Source organism: Lepidochelys kempii, chromosome 1 (assembly GCF_965140265.1).
Source record: "Lepidochelys kempii isolate rLepKem1 chromosome 1, rLepKem1.hap2, whole genome shotgun sequence".
Classification (NCBI taxonomy): domain Eukaryota; kingdom Metazoa; phylum Chordata; order Testudines; family Cheloniidae; genus Lepidochelys; species Lepidochelys kempii.
In genome coordinates this window covers 281328360-281346403 of record NC_133256.1, presented here as the reverse complement: position 1 = coordinate 281346403, position 18044 = coordinate 281328360, and the positions used below count along the sequence as shown (strand labels likewise).

Sequence of the window (18044 nt, the reverse complement as noted above, 5' to 3'; positions counted from 1 at the left end):
TTCAGACTAAAGGGGTATAGCATGCTCAGGAAGGTTTGTTAGACTGACCCTGTCAGATTTAGATTTGCAACAGATCTACTGCAGAAAGATCCTGAGAGTCCAAGGGGGAAAACTGGCTGTCTGTGAGAGGAGGACTTAAATAAACTTGACAGGTAAGAAATTAGATTTCTCTAATATACTTTGCCATTGCAGATAGCAGAATGCCTACAGCAGTACCCATTCTTGTAAATAGGACTATGAGAAGATGACAACTTACAGCACCAACCCCAAAAGAAACGGTCATATATTGCCTGTAAAATTTAGGGTGAAACTCAACTGACCACTTGACAGTCCCAGTGAAGTTCCACATTGGAGGTCAACACTGCCCAAGTGGAAGGTGTCATTCTTAGGAGAAAGGCAGGAATTTAACAAATCAAACAAATTTTGGCAAGCAGGGAGAACCTTAAAATTCACCCTCCAGAAGAATCAGTATTGCATACAACTCTAAGAATTCCCGTGGGTTTAATGCTTGCAGAATGGATGTCAGGATTTCCATCCATCAGAGAGAGGAAATTCTCAGAGATTGTTAATTTCTTCTAAATCATAATAGATGGAATGGTACAGAAGGCTCCTGAGCTACATTTAATATACTGAAGTATCATAGTAGTCATTCCCTGGAAGAGAATTACTTAAATTTGAATTACTTGAGTCAAAAATTTTGCTATTTGCTTCAAGTCATTTTGGGGACTAGGAAGGGGGGAAGAAATAAACAAGTCTCACATATTGATGACTTCCACATTGAACACACAATGCATATTTTATTTGCTCCACTCGGCTGTAAATCATCACAGGCCTATTCTACAGAAACTGAGGTAATTCCCTGACACCTTCATTTAGTCTCAAAAGACAAGGTTACTTACCAGCAACTGGAGATTTTTTGAGATGTGTGGTCTCTATCTGTATTCCACAGAGGGTTACACATGCACACCTCACAACCGGAGTCAGAGAATTGGAAAGCAGTATCCATTGGTCCGCACATGCGTCCTGACTTGCCTCATGCTTCTATCTAAGGTGATAAAGGGCAGGGTAGACCAAACATCTCCAGTTCCTTCTTCACCACAAATCTGAGAGATCCACAGCAGAGGGGAAAGCGAGTGGGAAATGATATACAGATAGGGACCATATATCTCGAAGAACCTCCAGTTACAGGTAAGTAACCTCCTTTCTTCTTCAAGTGATGGTCCCTATTGTATTCCACTGATGGAGATTGACAAGCAGTACCTAAGTTGGTGGAGGGTGCAAGGATGACGATGGAAGGGTCGTGCAGAGGACCACCGTGCAAAATAGAATCATAAGTTTAAAAGGGACTGCAAGGATCATCTAATCTAACTCCCTGTCAAAATGCAGGATTTGTTGTGTCTAAACCATCCAAGACAGATGTCTATCTAGCCTCCTTTTGTAAACCTCCAGTGAAGAAGTTTCCACAACCTTGTAAGGTAGTCTGTTCCATTGTCCTCCTCTTCTTTTTCCTAAGATTTAATCTAAATCTGCTATCCAGCAGTTTGAACCCATTGCCTCTTGTCCTGCCCTCTGTGGCAAGAGAGAAGAACTTTTCTTCATGTTTTTTATGGCAGCCTTTCAGGTATTTGAAGACCACAATCATACCTGCCCCACTTAATCTTCTCTTTCCAAACTAAATATACCCAGTTCCTTCAGCCTTTGTTCATATGGCTTGCATTCCATCCCTTTGATCATCTTTGTTGTTCACCTCTGGATCCTTTCCAGTTTCGCTACATCCTTTCTAGTTTCGCTACATCCTTTCTATACACTGATGACCAAAACTGGACACAGTACTGCTGAGTTCAGCAGTGAGTCCAACCAACTGACGCCTAACCAGTGCCAAGTAGAGTGGTACTAATCACCTCCCATAAGTTTTATGCTATGCCTCTGTTAATGCAACCTAAAATAGCATTTGCTTTTTTTGCAACAGCATCGCATTGCTGACTCATGTTGAGGTTGTGATCCACGACAACTCCCAACTCCCTATCAGCAGTGCTGCTGCCAATCCAGTTTTCCCCCATTCTGTATTTGTGCATTTGGGTTTTCTTCCTTAAGTGTAGCACCTTACATTTGTCTTTGTTGAATTTCATTTTGTTGTCTATAGCTTAATTCTCCAATTTATCAAGATCCCTCTGAATTTTAGTTCTATCCTCCAAAGTACTGGCAAGCACCAATAGCTTTGTCTCATCTGAAAATCTGATCAGTCTGCTCTCTATACCTCCATCTAGGTCATTAATAAAGATGTTAAACAACACCTAACCCAGAACAGATTCCTGGGGAACCCCACTTGAGACCTCCCTCCAATCCAACATCATTCCATTAATAGTTACCCTTTATTTACAGTTATTTAACAAATTATGGATCCACTTACTAGTAGTTCTGTCAAGCCTGCATTTTTCCATCTTATTTATCGGAATGTCATGTGGGACTGTGTCAAAAGCCTTGCTGAAGTCCAGGTATATTGTGTCCACCACATTCCCCCTATCCACCAAATCAGTTACCCTGTCAAACAAGGAAATCAAACTGGTTTGGCATGATTTGTTCTTGGTAAATCCATGCTGGCTGCTAGTGATCACCCCTTCATCCTCCAAGTATTCAAACAAATTGAATGTTTTATACATTGCTCTAGTAGCTTCCCAGGTATCAAAGTCAGGCTGACTGGTCTATAATTTCCCAGTTCTCCCTTTCTCCCCTTTTTAAAGATGGGCACTGTGTTAGCCCTTCTCCAGTCTTCCAGCACCTCTCTTGTCATCCGTGAGTTTGTAAATATTATTGCTAGTGGCTCTGAGATTTCTTTAGCTAATTCCTTCAGTACCCTCTGGTGAATAGCATCTGGCCCCATTGATTTGAATTAATTTAAATTGGTCAGAAGATCTTTTACACCTTCTTTACTTATCCTGATCTGCATCCTTTCCCCTTTATGGTCTATAGTAACTTTCCTAATCATCTGGTCACATGCTAGTTATTTTTTGTGAGACGACTGAAGCAAAGTAGGCATTGAGCAGCTCTGCCTTCCTATCATCTTTCGTTACTAGCTGAAGCAAATGAAGCATCCACTGCCAAGTCTTGCACCAGGGTATAAAGTGTTGTGAAGATGTGCACCCAACTCCACATGTTTGCTTTACTTATGTCCATGAGAGATACGCCGCGGAGGGAGGCCATGGTGGTAGCTTGCGCTCTAGAGGAGTGAGCCTGTATCCCTGCAGGGGGAGGTAGGCCCAACAGCTGGTAGCAGAGTTTGATGCAGTCAGAAATCCACCAGAAGAGAGCCTCTGGGTGGAGATGGCCTGTCCCCATAGTCTCTCAGCTATTGCAATGAATAGTCGAGGGGACTTTCTGATAGGTTTCGTTCTCTGCAGGTAGAAGGTCAGCACATGCCTGACATTGAGGGAATGGAGCCAACATTCTTGTGTAGAGGCATGTGGTTTTGGAAAAAAAACAGATAAGTGAATAGCTTAGTTAACCTGGGATATCACCTTGGCAGAAATTTAGGGTGTAGACATAAGGAAATTTTCCCCTTGTGGCATACTGTGAATGGCAGGTCCGCCATCATAGCACAGAGTTCACTGACTCGCCTCGCTGCAGTGATAGCTACCAGGAAGGCAACTTTAATGGAAAGGAGGGACAAGGAGGAGATTGCCAGTGACTCAAGCGGGCGGGGGGAGAGAGGAGTCATTAAACCTGAAAATACCAAATTCAAGTCCCATTGAGATATGACCATTTGGCAGAGAGGGAAGGTTCTGAGTAGGCTCTTCCAAAATCTAGGGTGTGCAAAAACAAAGAAGCTCTCTGCACCGGTGGATAGAATATGCTAATTGCAGCCAAGTGGACAGTCAACGTGCTTAGGGCGAGACCCGATGACTTCAGGGATAGAATGTAGTCCAGAATCAGGGGGATTTCCACCTCTTCAGGTGGAGCTCCTTTAAGTTGGGCCCAAGAGGAAAAGCGCCTCCACTTAGCCCGGTAGCATTGTCTAGTGGAGTCCTTCCTGCTGTTAGAGAGAAGGTCTTGTACAGCTGAGGAGCATGCTCGTTCTAGAGTAGATGCCCATCGAATTACCACACCCTGAGAAGGAGCAGATGTGGATTAGGGTGCCTGATTCTGCCACTGAGTTGGGTGAGGAGATCAGGAAAGTTCAGGATGGGTATCAGGGGACGAGAAGACATGCGGAGTAGATTGGGGAACCAGAACTGTTTGGGCCAGAAGGGGGCCCTGAGGATGATCGTCACCCTGTCTCATTGGATTTTGAGGAGAAATTGAGGTAGGAGTGGCAGTGGAAGAAATACATAGTTGAGTTGGTCTGACCACGAGAGTAGAAGAGCATCACCCTGGGAGCGACAGCCGATGCCTTCTCTGGAGCAGTACGTAGTGCATTTGCTGTTGGTCCGAAAAGTAAACGGGTCCTTTGCAGGGATTCCTCATTGTTTGAAGATATTGCATAGCACCGTATTGCGAAGCTCCCATTCGTGGTCATTTCCAAAGTGTCTGCTGAGCAAGTCCGCGAGCACGTTCTGTGTTCCCAGAGGTAAGTTGCATATAGGGCAATTTGATATGTGATGCACCAGTTCCAGAGCTTCACCACTTCTGTGCAGAGAGCGAGGGTGCTCACTCCCACTTGTTTGTTGATATAGAAAACTGTGGTGGTGTTGGCTGACATGATGAGGATATGAGAAGATTGAAAGAGTGGGAGAAATCATTTGCACAGCCTTTGCACTGCTCCAAGTTCCAGCATGTTGATGTGCATCCTGGACTCGAGAGGGGTCCACGTGTCTTGTGCTGTGCGGTTGTCCATATGGGCTCCCTAGCCTATTAGGGAAGCATCAGTGATGATAATTTTGCTTGGAAAGGAGGGAAGAAGGGGAACCCGCAGCAGTACATGACCCAGGGGAAAGGGGGACGTGTTGTCCATCCACCGTAGCAGGGACAGTAGCACCAGATTCTTCAGCCTGAGGTCCAAAGAGAGATGGTTCGGTGAGTACAAGGCATGGAGCCATGTCTGGAGGTAGTAAAGATGAAGTCTCGTGGAAAGGGGTAACATAGGCACAAAGCTATGTGGCCCAGAAGAGACAGGCATGTCTTGACTAGTACATGTGGGTCGTTCACGATATGAGATATGATAGCATTCATTGCCTGAAACCTATCTGTGGGCAGGTATGTGTGACACACTGTACCTCAAAATGGCACCCTGTAACCTCCATATTCATCATTCATGTATGGTTGTGATATTTTATACAAAGCATGCCCTGTAAGGTATCATATGAAAGGTCATGATCTGCTGAACCCCATTGTTCCATCCAAATATGTATATTGTTAGTGTGCAAGTTATGAGATTTTTCTATAGAGTTGTTACTAAAAATATGTTGTAAATTTGCTAGTGGCATAGAAAGGACCCCCACCTAGGAGGGTGTTCAACGACCATCAATCAGCAGGGGAATTGTAATCAGGGGATTTACAATTCAATGACAGTTGTGTAAGCACCACACAATGGGAACTGCTCGAACCCATGACTCAGTTGCACAAGACGACTCCAGGGGGACTGCCTAACCCAGTGACTCAGCAAAGTCTACCAGCATATGTCTGGGCAAGTGTCTTCTAGGCAAATGGACTAAGGATATAAAACAGTGACAGCATGCATTCACCTTTCTTCTCCCCCACCTATGCTGGAAGCAACAAAAACACTGAGAAGACAAAAACTTCAACTGAAGAGACTGGTCCATGCTTAAGAAAGGCCTGTGTAGTAAGCATTGCAACATCCAGTGGGGTGAGAAAACTGCTTGATCTAAATACTGCCTAGTGCAATAAGGTTTAAGATTTAGATTGTGTGCTTATCTTTTATTTTCTTTGGTAACTAGCTCTGAACTCTTATGCCTACCACTTATAATCACTTAAAATCTGTCTTTCTGCAGTTAATAAATCTCTTATATTTTACCTAAAACAGTGTGGTTTAGTTGAAGTGCTTGGGATGTTTCATGTTTCCATCTGCTGGAAAATAAGACTAAATCCATCATTTGAGCTTGCATATGACATCCCAGTAAGGGATATGTTTCTCATGTTGTGTATGAAGTAACAAGTGTAAATATCTTATCACGCAGATAAAAATAACCACATCCATATCCTAGATTTTTCAAGGACAGTCCTACATTCTGCCATGCCACTCAGTATAATTGATGATGAATAAATCTCTCTGCATCAAGTTACATTTTCTTGAAGCACTTTTACAAATGTATCGTATAAACATTGTTGCATAAAATGCTTAGATGTGACATAAATAGCAGTTACAAGATTATATGCGGTCACCTTTATTCACTATCACAATACGGAATATTTCTCCACAATTCATAATGTGTACTTTATGTAAAACAGTATTATGAGCTATGGTTTAATCCTCTTCTGTTGTGCAATTAACAACTTTTACTTTAGTGGTACAAAGAATTGCATACAATCTGCTTTGGCTAACAGAATAATTTAAGTTAATTATATTGGAAGTTTTTACACTACAGGGTACTTAGACAAGTTTCCCTTTTCTGAAACCTCATTTCTGAAAGCAATATTTTGTCAAGAACTGAACTAATGTTTGATGCTTAGGTAACAACTGCCAAGTTTAGAATATTTTAAGCCCTTCAGTAATAGAAGTAGAGGTCTCTTACCATGGCTGTGGACAGTTCCTGGACTGAGCGTCAGCTGGAGTAGATCTTTGGTTGGAGTGAGATGTGCTTCTTTCCCCTGGCGCTGGCTCATCTTTCCTGGAGTCAGAAGGTGTGATTCATCACCGTTTGTTACCACAGCTGGAACATAAAAAGGATGGTCACTCGACTACAGAAATCTATGCATGACAAGTAAATAAATGACAGCAATTAAATAATCTTTAATTACTGAAAATCTGCCCTTCAGATTAAATCCTTGGGACCGTCATTTTCTAACCCACAGGTGCTCTTTCCTCTCCAACAGGCTAAGGAATTTCCCAACCGGCGAATTGGTTGGGGTGGTCAGGGTGAATAGACAATGGTCTGGGAGAGTGAAGCATACAGCAGAGGAAAAGAGTATTGGGAATCAGGAAAGCTGTGTGGCCTAGAATCCTCTATACTACCCCATTGCAAAACATATTCCTGTAGGTAAAGTGGCGGGTGGAGGGGTAACACTTGAAATCCAGCTTCCCCTCTGGATCCAGTCTGTGGGAATCCTTAGTACAGCACAGGCCATGGCTGCAGCTCGCCAGCTCAAGTGTCTCAGTTGCAAGACCATGTGTTTGTTCCTAAAAGCTATCAATGGACGCACATTACCATAGCAAATATGTAGCCCTCTGGTGAGGGAATGGGCAGAGGAGCAATGGAGAGAGACTAAAAAGCACAAGTGAATAAAAATAGAAATTTCTCCCATGAAGTTTGCCAACAATGGCAGGGATGAGGGGGAAATTGAACATCTTTTTAAAAAGCTTTATAGAGTAAATGCTGTAGTAATAAGTGGCCAGTAATCAACGACCACTTTACTTGTATTCACCTATAAGCTGTTCAGGGTAGGGACTGTACCCTTCTTCTGTAATAGTACAGTGGCTGGTACACTGTGGGTGTTATTGGAACGAGTAGTCATGACTAATGAAACAAGGAGGGGGGAAAATAAACACCAAAATGAAGACTGGGAAATTACAAAGGATGCCAAATTCAACAAGTCACCACATGACAGGCTGCAAAAATAAGAAGATATGAGCCCTTTGGCTGCAGACTTCACGATGCCTTAAGATTTCCACATGTCTCTTCAGATTGAGCCTCTGAACTGTACTTTTAAACCATGTCAGGTTAGGAGTTTAATTTTCCAGACATGACATTCCAAGGAATGGATGCCTAATGGCTTGTTTCATTATTATTATCACTAAGGTGGCAATGACCAGTGAAGACAGCATGAAGAGTAAAAGAACAGTATGAGTGCCCATTTTATAGCTCTATTCTGGACAAACTACAAACACTTATGTGACCTGCTGATCAGGAAAGTTGGGTGAAAAAGTAGAATTTCCTCTCCCTCCTCCTGAGTGGGGAAGGAGGAAAGAGTAGGGTTAAAAATCAAATGCTTTTTCAAGAGATCCAAACATATCAGTACTGGCAGGCCAGTACTCCAGAGCCACCATATAAGCCAACATAAAAGCAAATGCAAAGGTGCAGAAGAGCTATAAAGGAAACAAAATTTCACTTTAGAGCTTTGGTGGATTATGAACAGTCCTAAGAAAAAATTATGACACTGTTCTTTAAAATAATATATTTTAATTTGTTTTATAACAAATAAGCAATTAAAGTCTAGAATTTTGAAAGATAATTCCCCTCTCCTGCCATTTGATTCAGCCAAAAAAGCCTTTTTTTAATGTTTTTCACATCTCTTCCTTCATACTGTTGCAATGGAGCTGCAATTTCATTTCTGCTATTACATGTAGTGGAATAACCGACAATTTGAAGAGAGTCGCCACATATAGAACTATAATGCCCTCTGCTGGTTCCTGGAAGCAAAATCACGTCAAGTTCTCCAATTTTGACATTGTAAAGTCCAAATTGCCTCCAATTGTGTGTCCAGTGTACACATATCAATCAAAATCACATGTACTCCAAAGGAGGACACTCAGGTTTTTAGTATTAATTGGTTATTTATATAACCATACCAAAGTAACACTGCACAAAACATTGCCAAAGTAAGTTTATCTGAACCAAGAACCTCTTTGGGGGCACTTATATTACCAGTATTATATTTTTAACTTTTCCTAACTTTTTAAAAATCGATGTAGTAGTTGCTACTTTTCAGTTTTTATTTAAGACATAATGAGGAATACTCTTGGTTAGCTGTCACCAGTATCTCAGAATGCTAATCCCTCATAGTGCATGGCTCACTAATACACAGAACTTCATCGATGAATTTAGTACTTTCTTTAGAAAAACCAGTCATCTTTTAAGGAAAAGTTTACCGCCACCCACCCTGTTGAAAGTTTGAAGTTTGCGACGTACCCAACACATACAGTGTTGTAGTACCACTGCAAAGTTCACCTAGTCAAGATACTGAAACAGTGATGGCACACACTCTTATGAAGTCTTGCAAAGATATTCTCTGGAAATATTTGCAAACCGTTCCTTTTGAACTGTTCTGTGGTATAGTGTATGTGTTTAAGTTAGTTTATATGTGCTTCAAGGCAAGGACTTTGTCTTTTAACTGTATTTCAACTTATGAAGCTTTCACATTAGCCTCTTCAATTGAGGGGGCTCTTCAAAAAAAAGTTAATCTGTAAAGCTGAAAGTGATCAACAGAAGAGAAAGGGGTTCAGAGTTGTTAAACTCCAGTGGTATTTTTCAGCATAGTGTTACAGAACAGTAAGAAGGTGAATGGAAAGTTTTCAGTGCACGTGGACTTCTGTCTGTATTGCAGGTAATACAGCAAGCACAAGCTAGGAATCATCTGTCTTGTCTATTCCAGAAAATCCCCAAACCTTCCCCCCTAATCGCTATGGGCTCTCCTTTTGGCATGTGCCCGGTAAGCAGGCCAGATGACAGCGTGGGGCCATTTACCCTATGCAAGATCAAAGGGAGCCTCAACTTCTTATTCTGTTATAACAAGTAGCTTTTATTAAGGCCCTGACTTTCAGAAGTGCTGTATATCCACAACTCCAACTGAAGTCAATGGGAGCATCAAGTTCTTGAGCATCTTGGTAAAATTATGCCCTGTATGTCTGCGATGGGCAGTACCCAGAAGCTTTTGAATCCTAATTGGTACAAAGCTCTTTTGGAAACACTTAAGAAACAGCCTAGTTCACTTTAAACGGAAACAAGAATTCAAAAATAATCAAAATGAATATTTTCAAAAGCTATGTACTAAGATAAGTAAGTGGAACAATTCCCAAAACAGGCCATTAACATGTTTGGAACCAAAGAAATCATACTGAGGAGTTTAAAAAGGAATAAGAGTGCTAGGAAAGGAAACAAAAATTAGTTACTGGTATAATGAACACGGAGTGTTACCATTTAAAGCAGGCCCTCATTTTGAAGACACTGAACTAATTTATTTCAACTCCCCTTGCAGCTTTGTACTGTAGGACTGGCATCACAACAAAATTAAAGATTGTACACAGGACATGATCCTTTCATGAAATGAGCTGTCCAATATTCCTGCAGTTTGGAACTTGTATTTTTGAAGTATCAATGAAAACTACTAAGCTTTAAATAGCAGTTTCAAGGGTCTATGAGCTCGCAAATCCTAGTTTAAAAAACACTCCTTCCAATACAAATTGCTATATAGTCAACAAGCTGGCCCACTAAGCTCTGTACAACATTTCAGTTACTTAAGACAGTATGGCTGTACAATGATATCAACTATCCTAGAAAGTTTTAATACCTCAAGCTTAATACTACTTATGCAGAAGCAGTCTAGCATTATTTATAGGGCATAGACCATCTAAATAAAATCCATACCTTCATTGCACCCTGTTAAGGTGAGTTATGGTGGATCAGAGCATCATCAAAATCAGTAAATATCAGCTCCCATAAATAGCATACCAGTGATCAAAGAAAACCAGGAGGATCTTCCTTCAACATATTTTAGACTTGGGAATCTGATTATCCAGCAGTTTAAGCAAGAAACAATGTTAATATCTTCTTTTTAAAGAGTGGTGGCCCCCATCACGATGGCAGGCCCCTAACAGTTTTTAATACTGAATATATAAAGATTTAGACCAACTCAGAGGAGATGCTAGTTCAGTTTAGCTGTAAGTATATTTGGACACCAACTCAAAAAGTTCATGATGTCTACAGGATTCAGGGCCCTAAAATGGATGTTAGGAAGCATTTCAAAACTGAGCTCTAACTACAATTTTGTTAATTAACTCTGAGTCCTGCTTAGACACCACAGCATCCAGTGCCTCAAACATTGGATTATGGTCACAGTATCCATGTGAAATAGGACAGCGTTATACAGATGGGGAATTCAGACATGGCAAGATTAAATAACTCACCCAAAGCCATTCAGCAAGTCTATACCAGAGCTACGAATTGAATTTCCTTCACCACAATATCATTCTCTCCCCCTACTCGATAGATAGCATTTCAACTTGCTGTTCTCCTTACTTCTCCGGCCCCAGCACCAGATACGAAGAGTGCCACACCTAGGTCCTTGCAGATGAGGAGTAAGAGACTAAGTTCTGGTCTTAAGCTCTGATCCCCACATGAGGGAACATCCCAACACCAGTAAGACCACTGGGCTAGGCCAACAACTCTGTTTTAAGAACATTTTTATTTACCTTTTTCCGTTTCCTCACACTTGCCTCTGATCAGCTGTTAGGATGCTAGTTCACAGCAAGTCAATAACAGAAGATATGAAATGAAGAATTGAAATGAAAAATTACAAATTAGAGTCTTTATGTCAAATTTGCACAGATTCTGCAGTAGAAGCTATTTTAAGTATCTGAAATGGCAAGTTACCTTTTCATTTGTTTCGATATTGAGAATATAGAAAGAGATCTTTAATATAATGCATTGGAAACTCAGTGCCACAATGGATTCCAATAAAATCCTATTCCCAGCACTGTCAACCCTGAGCACTCAAAAAAGCATAACAGCCTGCCAAAGGAAAGTTATGAGATTGGCTTTAAAACAAGATTTTTAGGATGAGGTTTAAAAAAAAAAATACATTTTAGGTTATTTTTATTTTCCTTCTGGTGTTTAAGGGTTCAACATTTTCAAGCTTTTCTTTGCAGCTCTGAGGCCTAGAAACTTACTTTACATGAGAATCTCAGCTTTCATTAAAAAAAGTAAAAAGAGGACTCCAAGAACTAGGAATTTAAGAGAAATACCAGATACTATGCTACTCAACAGAAATCACATCACAGGAGTTTGCAATGCTTCAATACATAAAAGGCTTCACTCCAGTGAACACTAATATATCAGAATCCCCAAACTCCATATTTAAACAACATTCCAGTTCCAGCCTATATTAAGCAGAGTCTGCAATTTAAAATACATAAAATTCTCATGTAATCAAAGCCTTTAAGAGATCTCTTGTACCACTGTCTCTAGCTCATGAGATGGGAAGTGAAAACTAGAGATGTAACAGAATATCAGAGAACAAGTGTTAATAAGACATCAGTAATTTGAATTTCTTTAAAAAAAATGCCTAATGCATTAATCAGCAGCAATTTAAGCACGCGCCTTCCTAGAACACGTCCTTTAAAGATTAAGCCTCAAGTACTTAGTGCCACCAAACAGTCCTTTATAATAATCAGGCCCAAGCCTTAGAATCTGATTTCCCTTTATTTGAGACTTGTCTCATCTTCAGTTTGAATTTGCTGTATGAACTACATGCAAGCTCCTGATCCTCTCATTTTCCCTTGGTGTTCACTGAAACTGAACTAGTGCTTGGAAAAGTATACTGATCCACTGCATGCATCTGATGAAGTGAGCTGTAGCTCACGAAAGCTTATGCCCAAAGAAATTTCTACTGGCTCTCCAAAGTATTTGAGCTAAAGTAATTAGTGTTCCATTCTCTGGTTTAGCAACTTCCCTTTTTCTAAAAGAGGCCTCTGGAGTGAAGACCTTTCAAGGCAATTAACTGAAGAGCTGTCGTCTTGCAACAAAAAGCCATGACAAAACATGGCCCACAGACACCTTGAGGTAGTTAGTCTTAGAAATGAAACATCTTTTCTCACCAAACCCCCATCCTCAACATAAACACATCTCTTTTGAACTTCAGGTTAAAGGATAGGACAACTGGCCAAATCTCTTCACAATGCACATTCAATGAAACCTCAAATGAGATTTGAAAATCTAAACTTCCGACCTCATGCTCAAAAGATGGGTTTTTTCAAAACCCCTTCAAAAACAGAAACTTTAGAGGAGACAAATTCAACGCTCTCAAGGTCTCCAGTCTGTCATGTGGAAGCTTTGCTGGGAACTTTCATTGCCAGTTCCAGCCCTCTTATTTACCAAGAGTCATGGTGGATTCTCTCTAACATTTTTTAAATCAAGATTGGATGTTTTTCTAAAAGACATGCTCTAGGATGGATTTTGGGGAAGTGTCACATAGGAGAGCAGACCAGATGATCACAATGGCCCTCTGTGCCCCTGAAATCTATGAATCTTACAAGTCCCAGGATGACTGGTCCTTTAACCGGGCCAACCCATCTTAGCTTGCATTCCCCAACCCCTGGACAAAATAAGCAAAGTCGCATGACAAGCAGGCATTGTGGGATGGAGAGAAAGCAGAAGCCAGGGGAGAGACTCAAGACAGAGAATGGTGAATCCTAGCAAAAAGCCCTGGGAGTTGCTGTTGGTAGACAGTAAGGCAAGACTCAAAAAAGCCCAGGAAAAGATCAGCTGAGAAGACTGAACTTTAGGAAGGAGGGGTGGGCCTAGCTTGAGACTGGCCGAAGATTCTGTTTTGTGTTTATTTGGACTTGGATACCCTGGAAAGAATGAAATTTTTCTTTAATGATTTTGCCGGAGGGCCAAGTCACCACAGCAACAAAACCAGGCTACAAAATTGGGAGAACCAGACTGAGTAAAGAGAAACTGAGGCAGCAGTTAGCCCATGACCAGAATAGTGAGCTGGTGCTGCTACAAGAACTAAAAATAAAATTCTGTGAGGAACAAAAAGGCGGCACCACGGTAAAAATGAAAGTACATCTAACACCTTAAACTAAATTAAAACCGACCTACCCATCTGCATGTGACTGAAGATAACAGTATTTGCAAATCGTTTTCAGCAGTAGATAACTTACTTCATTTCACTTTAACAGTTTGAAGGAAAAAGCAATATACAAAACCCCAAACTGATTTGAAAATTTTCTAACAGTAGCATTCCCATAGGTCAATGGCTTTTTATTAAATGGTATTTTAGTAATAATGCATCCAAACTAGTCTCCCTTGCATGTTGGGATACCTCTTTTTATTCACACTTCAGGATGTGAGAGGGCTTTTTATTAAAACTAATTGGACAACAAGGTACTGAAAGCAAACACTGCCCTATCACTGTACTAGCTTAAAATAAAACAAGCTGCTTCTACCTGTCCTTTTTATTGTTTATATTACGGTAGCACTTGGAGGCCCCAACTCAGATTAGAGCCCAGCTGCGTTAGGCACTCTATAAACAGAGTGAAAAGACAGTCCTTTCTTTTCAAGTGATAAATATTTCCATTTTAACTTCAGAACTCCAGATGGAGTGTTCAAAGGATTCGTATTTTTCTAGCCATGACTGAAGAAGAACAACACTTCCTATGAATTGTGGTGTTTTTTTAAATTTACCATATACCTACAAACAAGATCAACAAGCAGAATAAAGTATTTCTCTAACAGTTGTTGTCCTTGTTATCTCAGTTCTTCAGTTAGGTCATGACACACATGAAACCTTAGTGTTATGTCCACTGGCCCATGTGCTCACACAAGAAGATGGTGACCTTGCCTAATATGCCCAAACATCCTATAGAAGAAGTTAGTCACTTACTTGATGGTCCATGAGAGTCTTTGATCTCACCATGATTCTGCAAGTGCAATGTAATTGGAGAACGAAGAACAGCGAACAAAAAAAGTCCAGGCCAGGAAGAAGCAAAATGCGCAGAGACGTCAGCAACAGCAGCAAAAGGAAAGAGGAAGCACAACGAAAACAGAGTTAGTTTATCACTAAAATACAACATGCACATCAATATTAAGGGAAGACTTCAAAAGGACTTAACAGTTCAGAAACAAAACAACGTTGAAGCAACAAAACTGACAAATATGCTTATAGGAAGCCATTATTAGCTTGGATACAGTTAGTGAGCAGCTAACATCCCTTTTTAGATAGGCAAAAGTAGGTCTTCTGAAAGACATTCAGCAATTTAGTATTCTCATTACAACAGAACGTGTCTCAAGATCAATAGTTAAGTTTGTTTCAGAAAACCACAACGTCCTATGAAAGAGTTCGTATTCTAGGACAATCCACCTAAAACAACAGATCGTTTTTCTCAAATTGTACATGCAAACACAAACATTCCTAAAAGCTCATTAAATGTGCAGCACCCACTAGTATGATGCATCCAAGCATAACCATTGATGCAAAATTATTATTTTAGAAGCCTCAGTGTTTTAGTTCAGTAAGCACAGGTACCCATCACACAGCATATTTTTCCTGTGTAGGAAACAAGACAAACAATGGAAACAAGAGTTAAACAAGAAGCATTGTGTCCGTGCATCTCCAAAGAACTGTAAGCTGTAACACAAATTTCCTCCCACCTAAGTCTCCACTGAATTATATATCATTGTAATCACTGCAGGAGGATGGAGTAGTTATAAAATAACAGCCCACCCCACCTCACTTTTTTGGGGATGGGGGGGTAATTTGACTTGTATTATTAATCATTTATATTCCATTCGTATCCAAAGCCCCAGTCAGGATCAGGACCCCTTGGGCTGGGTGCTGTATAGATATAAGATATGATCCATCCCTGTCCCCAAGTGCTTACCATTTTAAAAGAAACTTAATGGTGGGATCAAAGGATAAAACAAGCATAGTGACATGCCCGCTATTGGGGAAGAGATATCCCCAATTGCTCCTCTGCTAAACTATAGTTTATCTTTTCAATTTTAGCTCTTTCCTAGTCTAGTTTTGTGTGCATGATTTAAACAGCACTGTTGCACATCTGACTAACTTTTTTCAAATAAAAAAAAAAGTATAAAATCCAATGCTTTGGAAAGCCCAATCAGAACCCTACCCAATGTTCACTGCCAATGGCAAACTCTAGCCATATTTTAAAAAGGGTATCAGGTTTGCCTCCATGTCAGCAAAAATGAGCCCATGTCACCCCCAGAAGCTCCCAAGTCTGTGAGGGTGTATCAGAAGGAGTCTCTTGCCTCCTGAAGAACATGGCCACGTCCCTAGTTAGCGATGGGGGTTCCTGTGCCAATTAGAGAGGTTAATACTCAGTTCAAAAAATGTCATTACTATTGTAACAAGATCAGTAAAAAAAGAAACAACTTCAAATTCTTCAGTTTGTTTACTGGGCCCATTTGGAAGCACATTCTGTATAGTCCATTTCAGTTTTTCCTGTTTAGTCAGGCAGTTAGTTTCACCCTGTTTGCCTGGATCCTTCATAGAGTATCAGGTGAGAGAAAGAACATGTTTTTAAATAGGGGAATGTGAGAGCGAAACCCCCAGAAGTTAAAGGAAACTTGGGAACTGAAATAGTATCAAACTCATTTTTAAAAAACTGGACATATATCAAGTCGGTTTCTCTTTAACTGCTTAATACAGTACGATAGCATACCTAAAATGGGAACATAATACATGTTATCATCGCAAATGGGATTATATTACCTTACTGTTTTTAGATTTGAGAAAGTGCCAAGGGCAACAGAACAGCAGAGAGGCATGCAGTAATACAGCAACGGTGTAAGAATTAATTCAGTCTGATAATGAGTCAGAACACCAAGCCTTTCCTGATCAGCACCACTCTGCTGCATCTGCCAGTTCACACTAAGAGCTTTAAAGCAAAAGGGGGAGTTGGGAGCGATTGGAAACAAAGTACTAATGAACAAACATACAGCAATGAGAGGATACTGCAACTTAAGCTTCTTAATCAATCAGCGTTTCTCAAATATGGCAACCAGGGGGTTTCCATGCAGCCACAACAGCTTCCTGAGCGGTGATTTGGGGGGGGTGGGGGGAGCGCAAAGCGTCTGCCCCTCCCCCTTCCTTCTCTGTTCCTCCTGGATGCACAGCCCTGCATGGCCCCTGGAGACAGGTGGGGGACAACACTGCAGGAGTACAGGGAGTTATCTACCTGGGGGTGGGGGGGGTGGGGGGGAGGCAATGAGGCTCAGGCTTCAGCCCCGGGGTGGTTGGGAGGCAGGCTCCAGAGGCGGGACTTAGGGAGCCTGGCTGTGCGGGCCAGGGCTCCAGCCATGAGGCTTCAGGCGCTAACTCCCAGCTCTGGCCACGCAGCCCTGGCCTTTGGCCATGGGGCTTCAGTTCAGTCTCCAACCCCTGGCCATGCAGCAGCAGGCTCCAATCCCTGTCTCTGGCCACACAGTGCTGACCCAGGGCACCGATCCCTGACCCAGTGGCAGCTGGCCCCGGGCACCGACCCCCAGTCACGTGCTCCAACCCCCAGACCTGGCCGCTGACTCATAGTCCCAGCACCGTGGCAGTGGGCACTGATACCCGGGCACGTGGCAGCAAGCACTGGCCTCGGGTGTGCGCCGATCCCCGGCCCCGGGCGTGCGCTGATCCCCAGGCACGTGGCAGCAGGTGCTAGCTTCAGCCTCCTGGCAGTCAGCACTGTCCCTGGGCTTTAACTCCCTGTCCCAGCCATGCAGCTCCTGCTCCGGGCACAGGCACTGGCCCCCTCCTCAGCTGTGCAGCTCCTACCCCCAGCTCCGGGCTCTGGCTGTGGGCACCGACACCTGGCTGCGCAACTGCGGGGCTCACCACCCACCCTCCTTTCTCTGGGCTCCACATCCATGCCCCCACACCCCATCACTCCTGGACCCCACCGCCTTCCTGTCCCAGAATCTACCCCTCCATAGCCCTGGGCCTCCACTGCCTCCATTTCCAATCCCCTCCTGTCCCCCATCCAGGGTGTAATTTGTCCTGGGACTTGCTGAGAAAAGTGATATTAACATGCAAGTATCACTTCTCACAGTAATATTTTTATTGAGTCTGGGGAAAAAAAACCTCCATGAATAAATTACAATCATGCGGATGTGTATATGTGCTATTTATTTGTTTTTCCTAAAGTTAATAAAGTATTTTAGGAGAAAGTGTCAGTGTGGCCACAAGCAAGAGCTGGTGGCCGCACACAGAGGCCACCAAAAAATTTGTTGCGAGAACCTCTGCGGATGGTCTGTACTCTCATAGTGGTGAAATATACAGTGAAAAAGCACAGTAGCAGTCTTTACACCACTAACTACCTCTCAAGTACTGTCTTGACCAAGTAACAACATTAGAATTATACAGCATGGAGCAGGAGAGCTGGTCACCTGAGATGACTAAGACCTTTTATAGAAATATTTTAG

At 41.9% G+C, this 18044-nt stretch overlaps 1 protein-coding gene across 11 annotated transcripts in view; it reads right to left on the bottom strand.

The window, feature by feature from the left end:
- OSBPL8 (oxysterol binding protein like 8) overlaps positions 1-18044 on the bottom strand; it is a 193644-nt gene that overhangs the window by 95319 nt on the left and 80281 nt on the right. For 7 of the 11 annotated variants that reach the window (XR_012156740.1, XM_073327724.1, XM_073327730.1 and 4 more), the window contains 2 exons: positions 14497-14533; positions 6687-6824 (listed from right to left, as the gene is read on the bottom strand). Coding sequence is in view for 9 of the 11 variants with exons in the window: in XM_073327724.1 (XP_073183825.1) it covers positions 6687-6824; positions 14497-14533 (175 nt within the window). In the remaining 2 variants the exon portion in view is untranslated. Of the gene's footprint in view, positions 1-6686; positions 6825-11299; positions 11345-14496; positions 14534-18044 lie in introns of those variants that run through there. The other 4 variants (XM_073327726.1, XM_073327728.1, XM_073327727.1 and 1 more) reach the window with 3 other exon arrangements.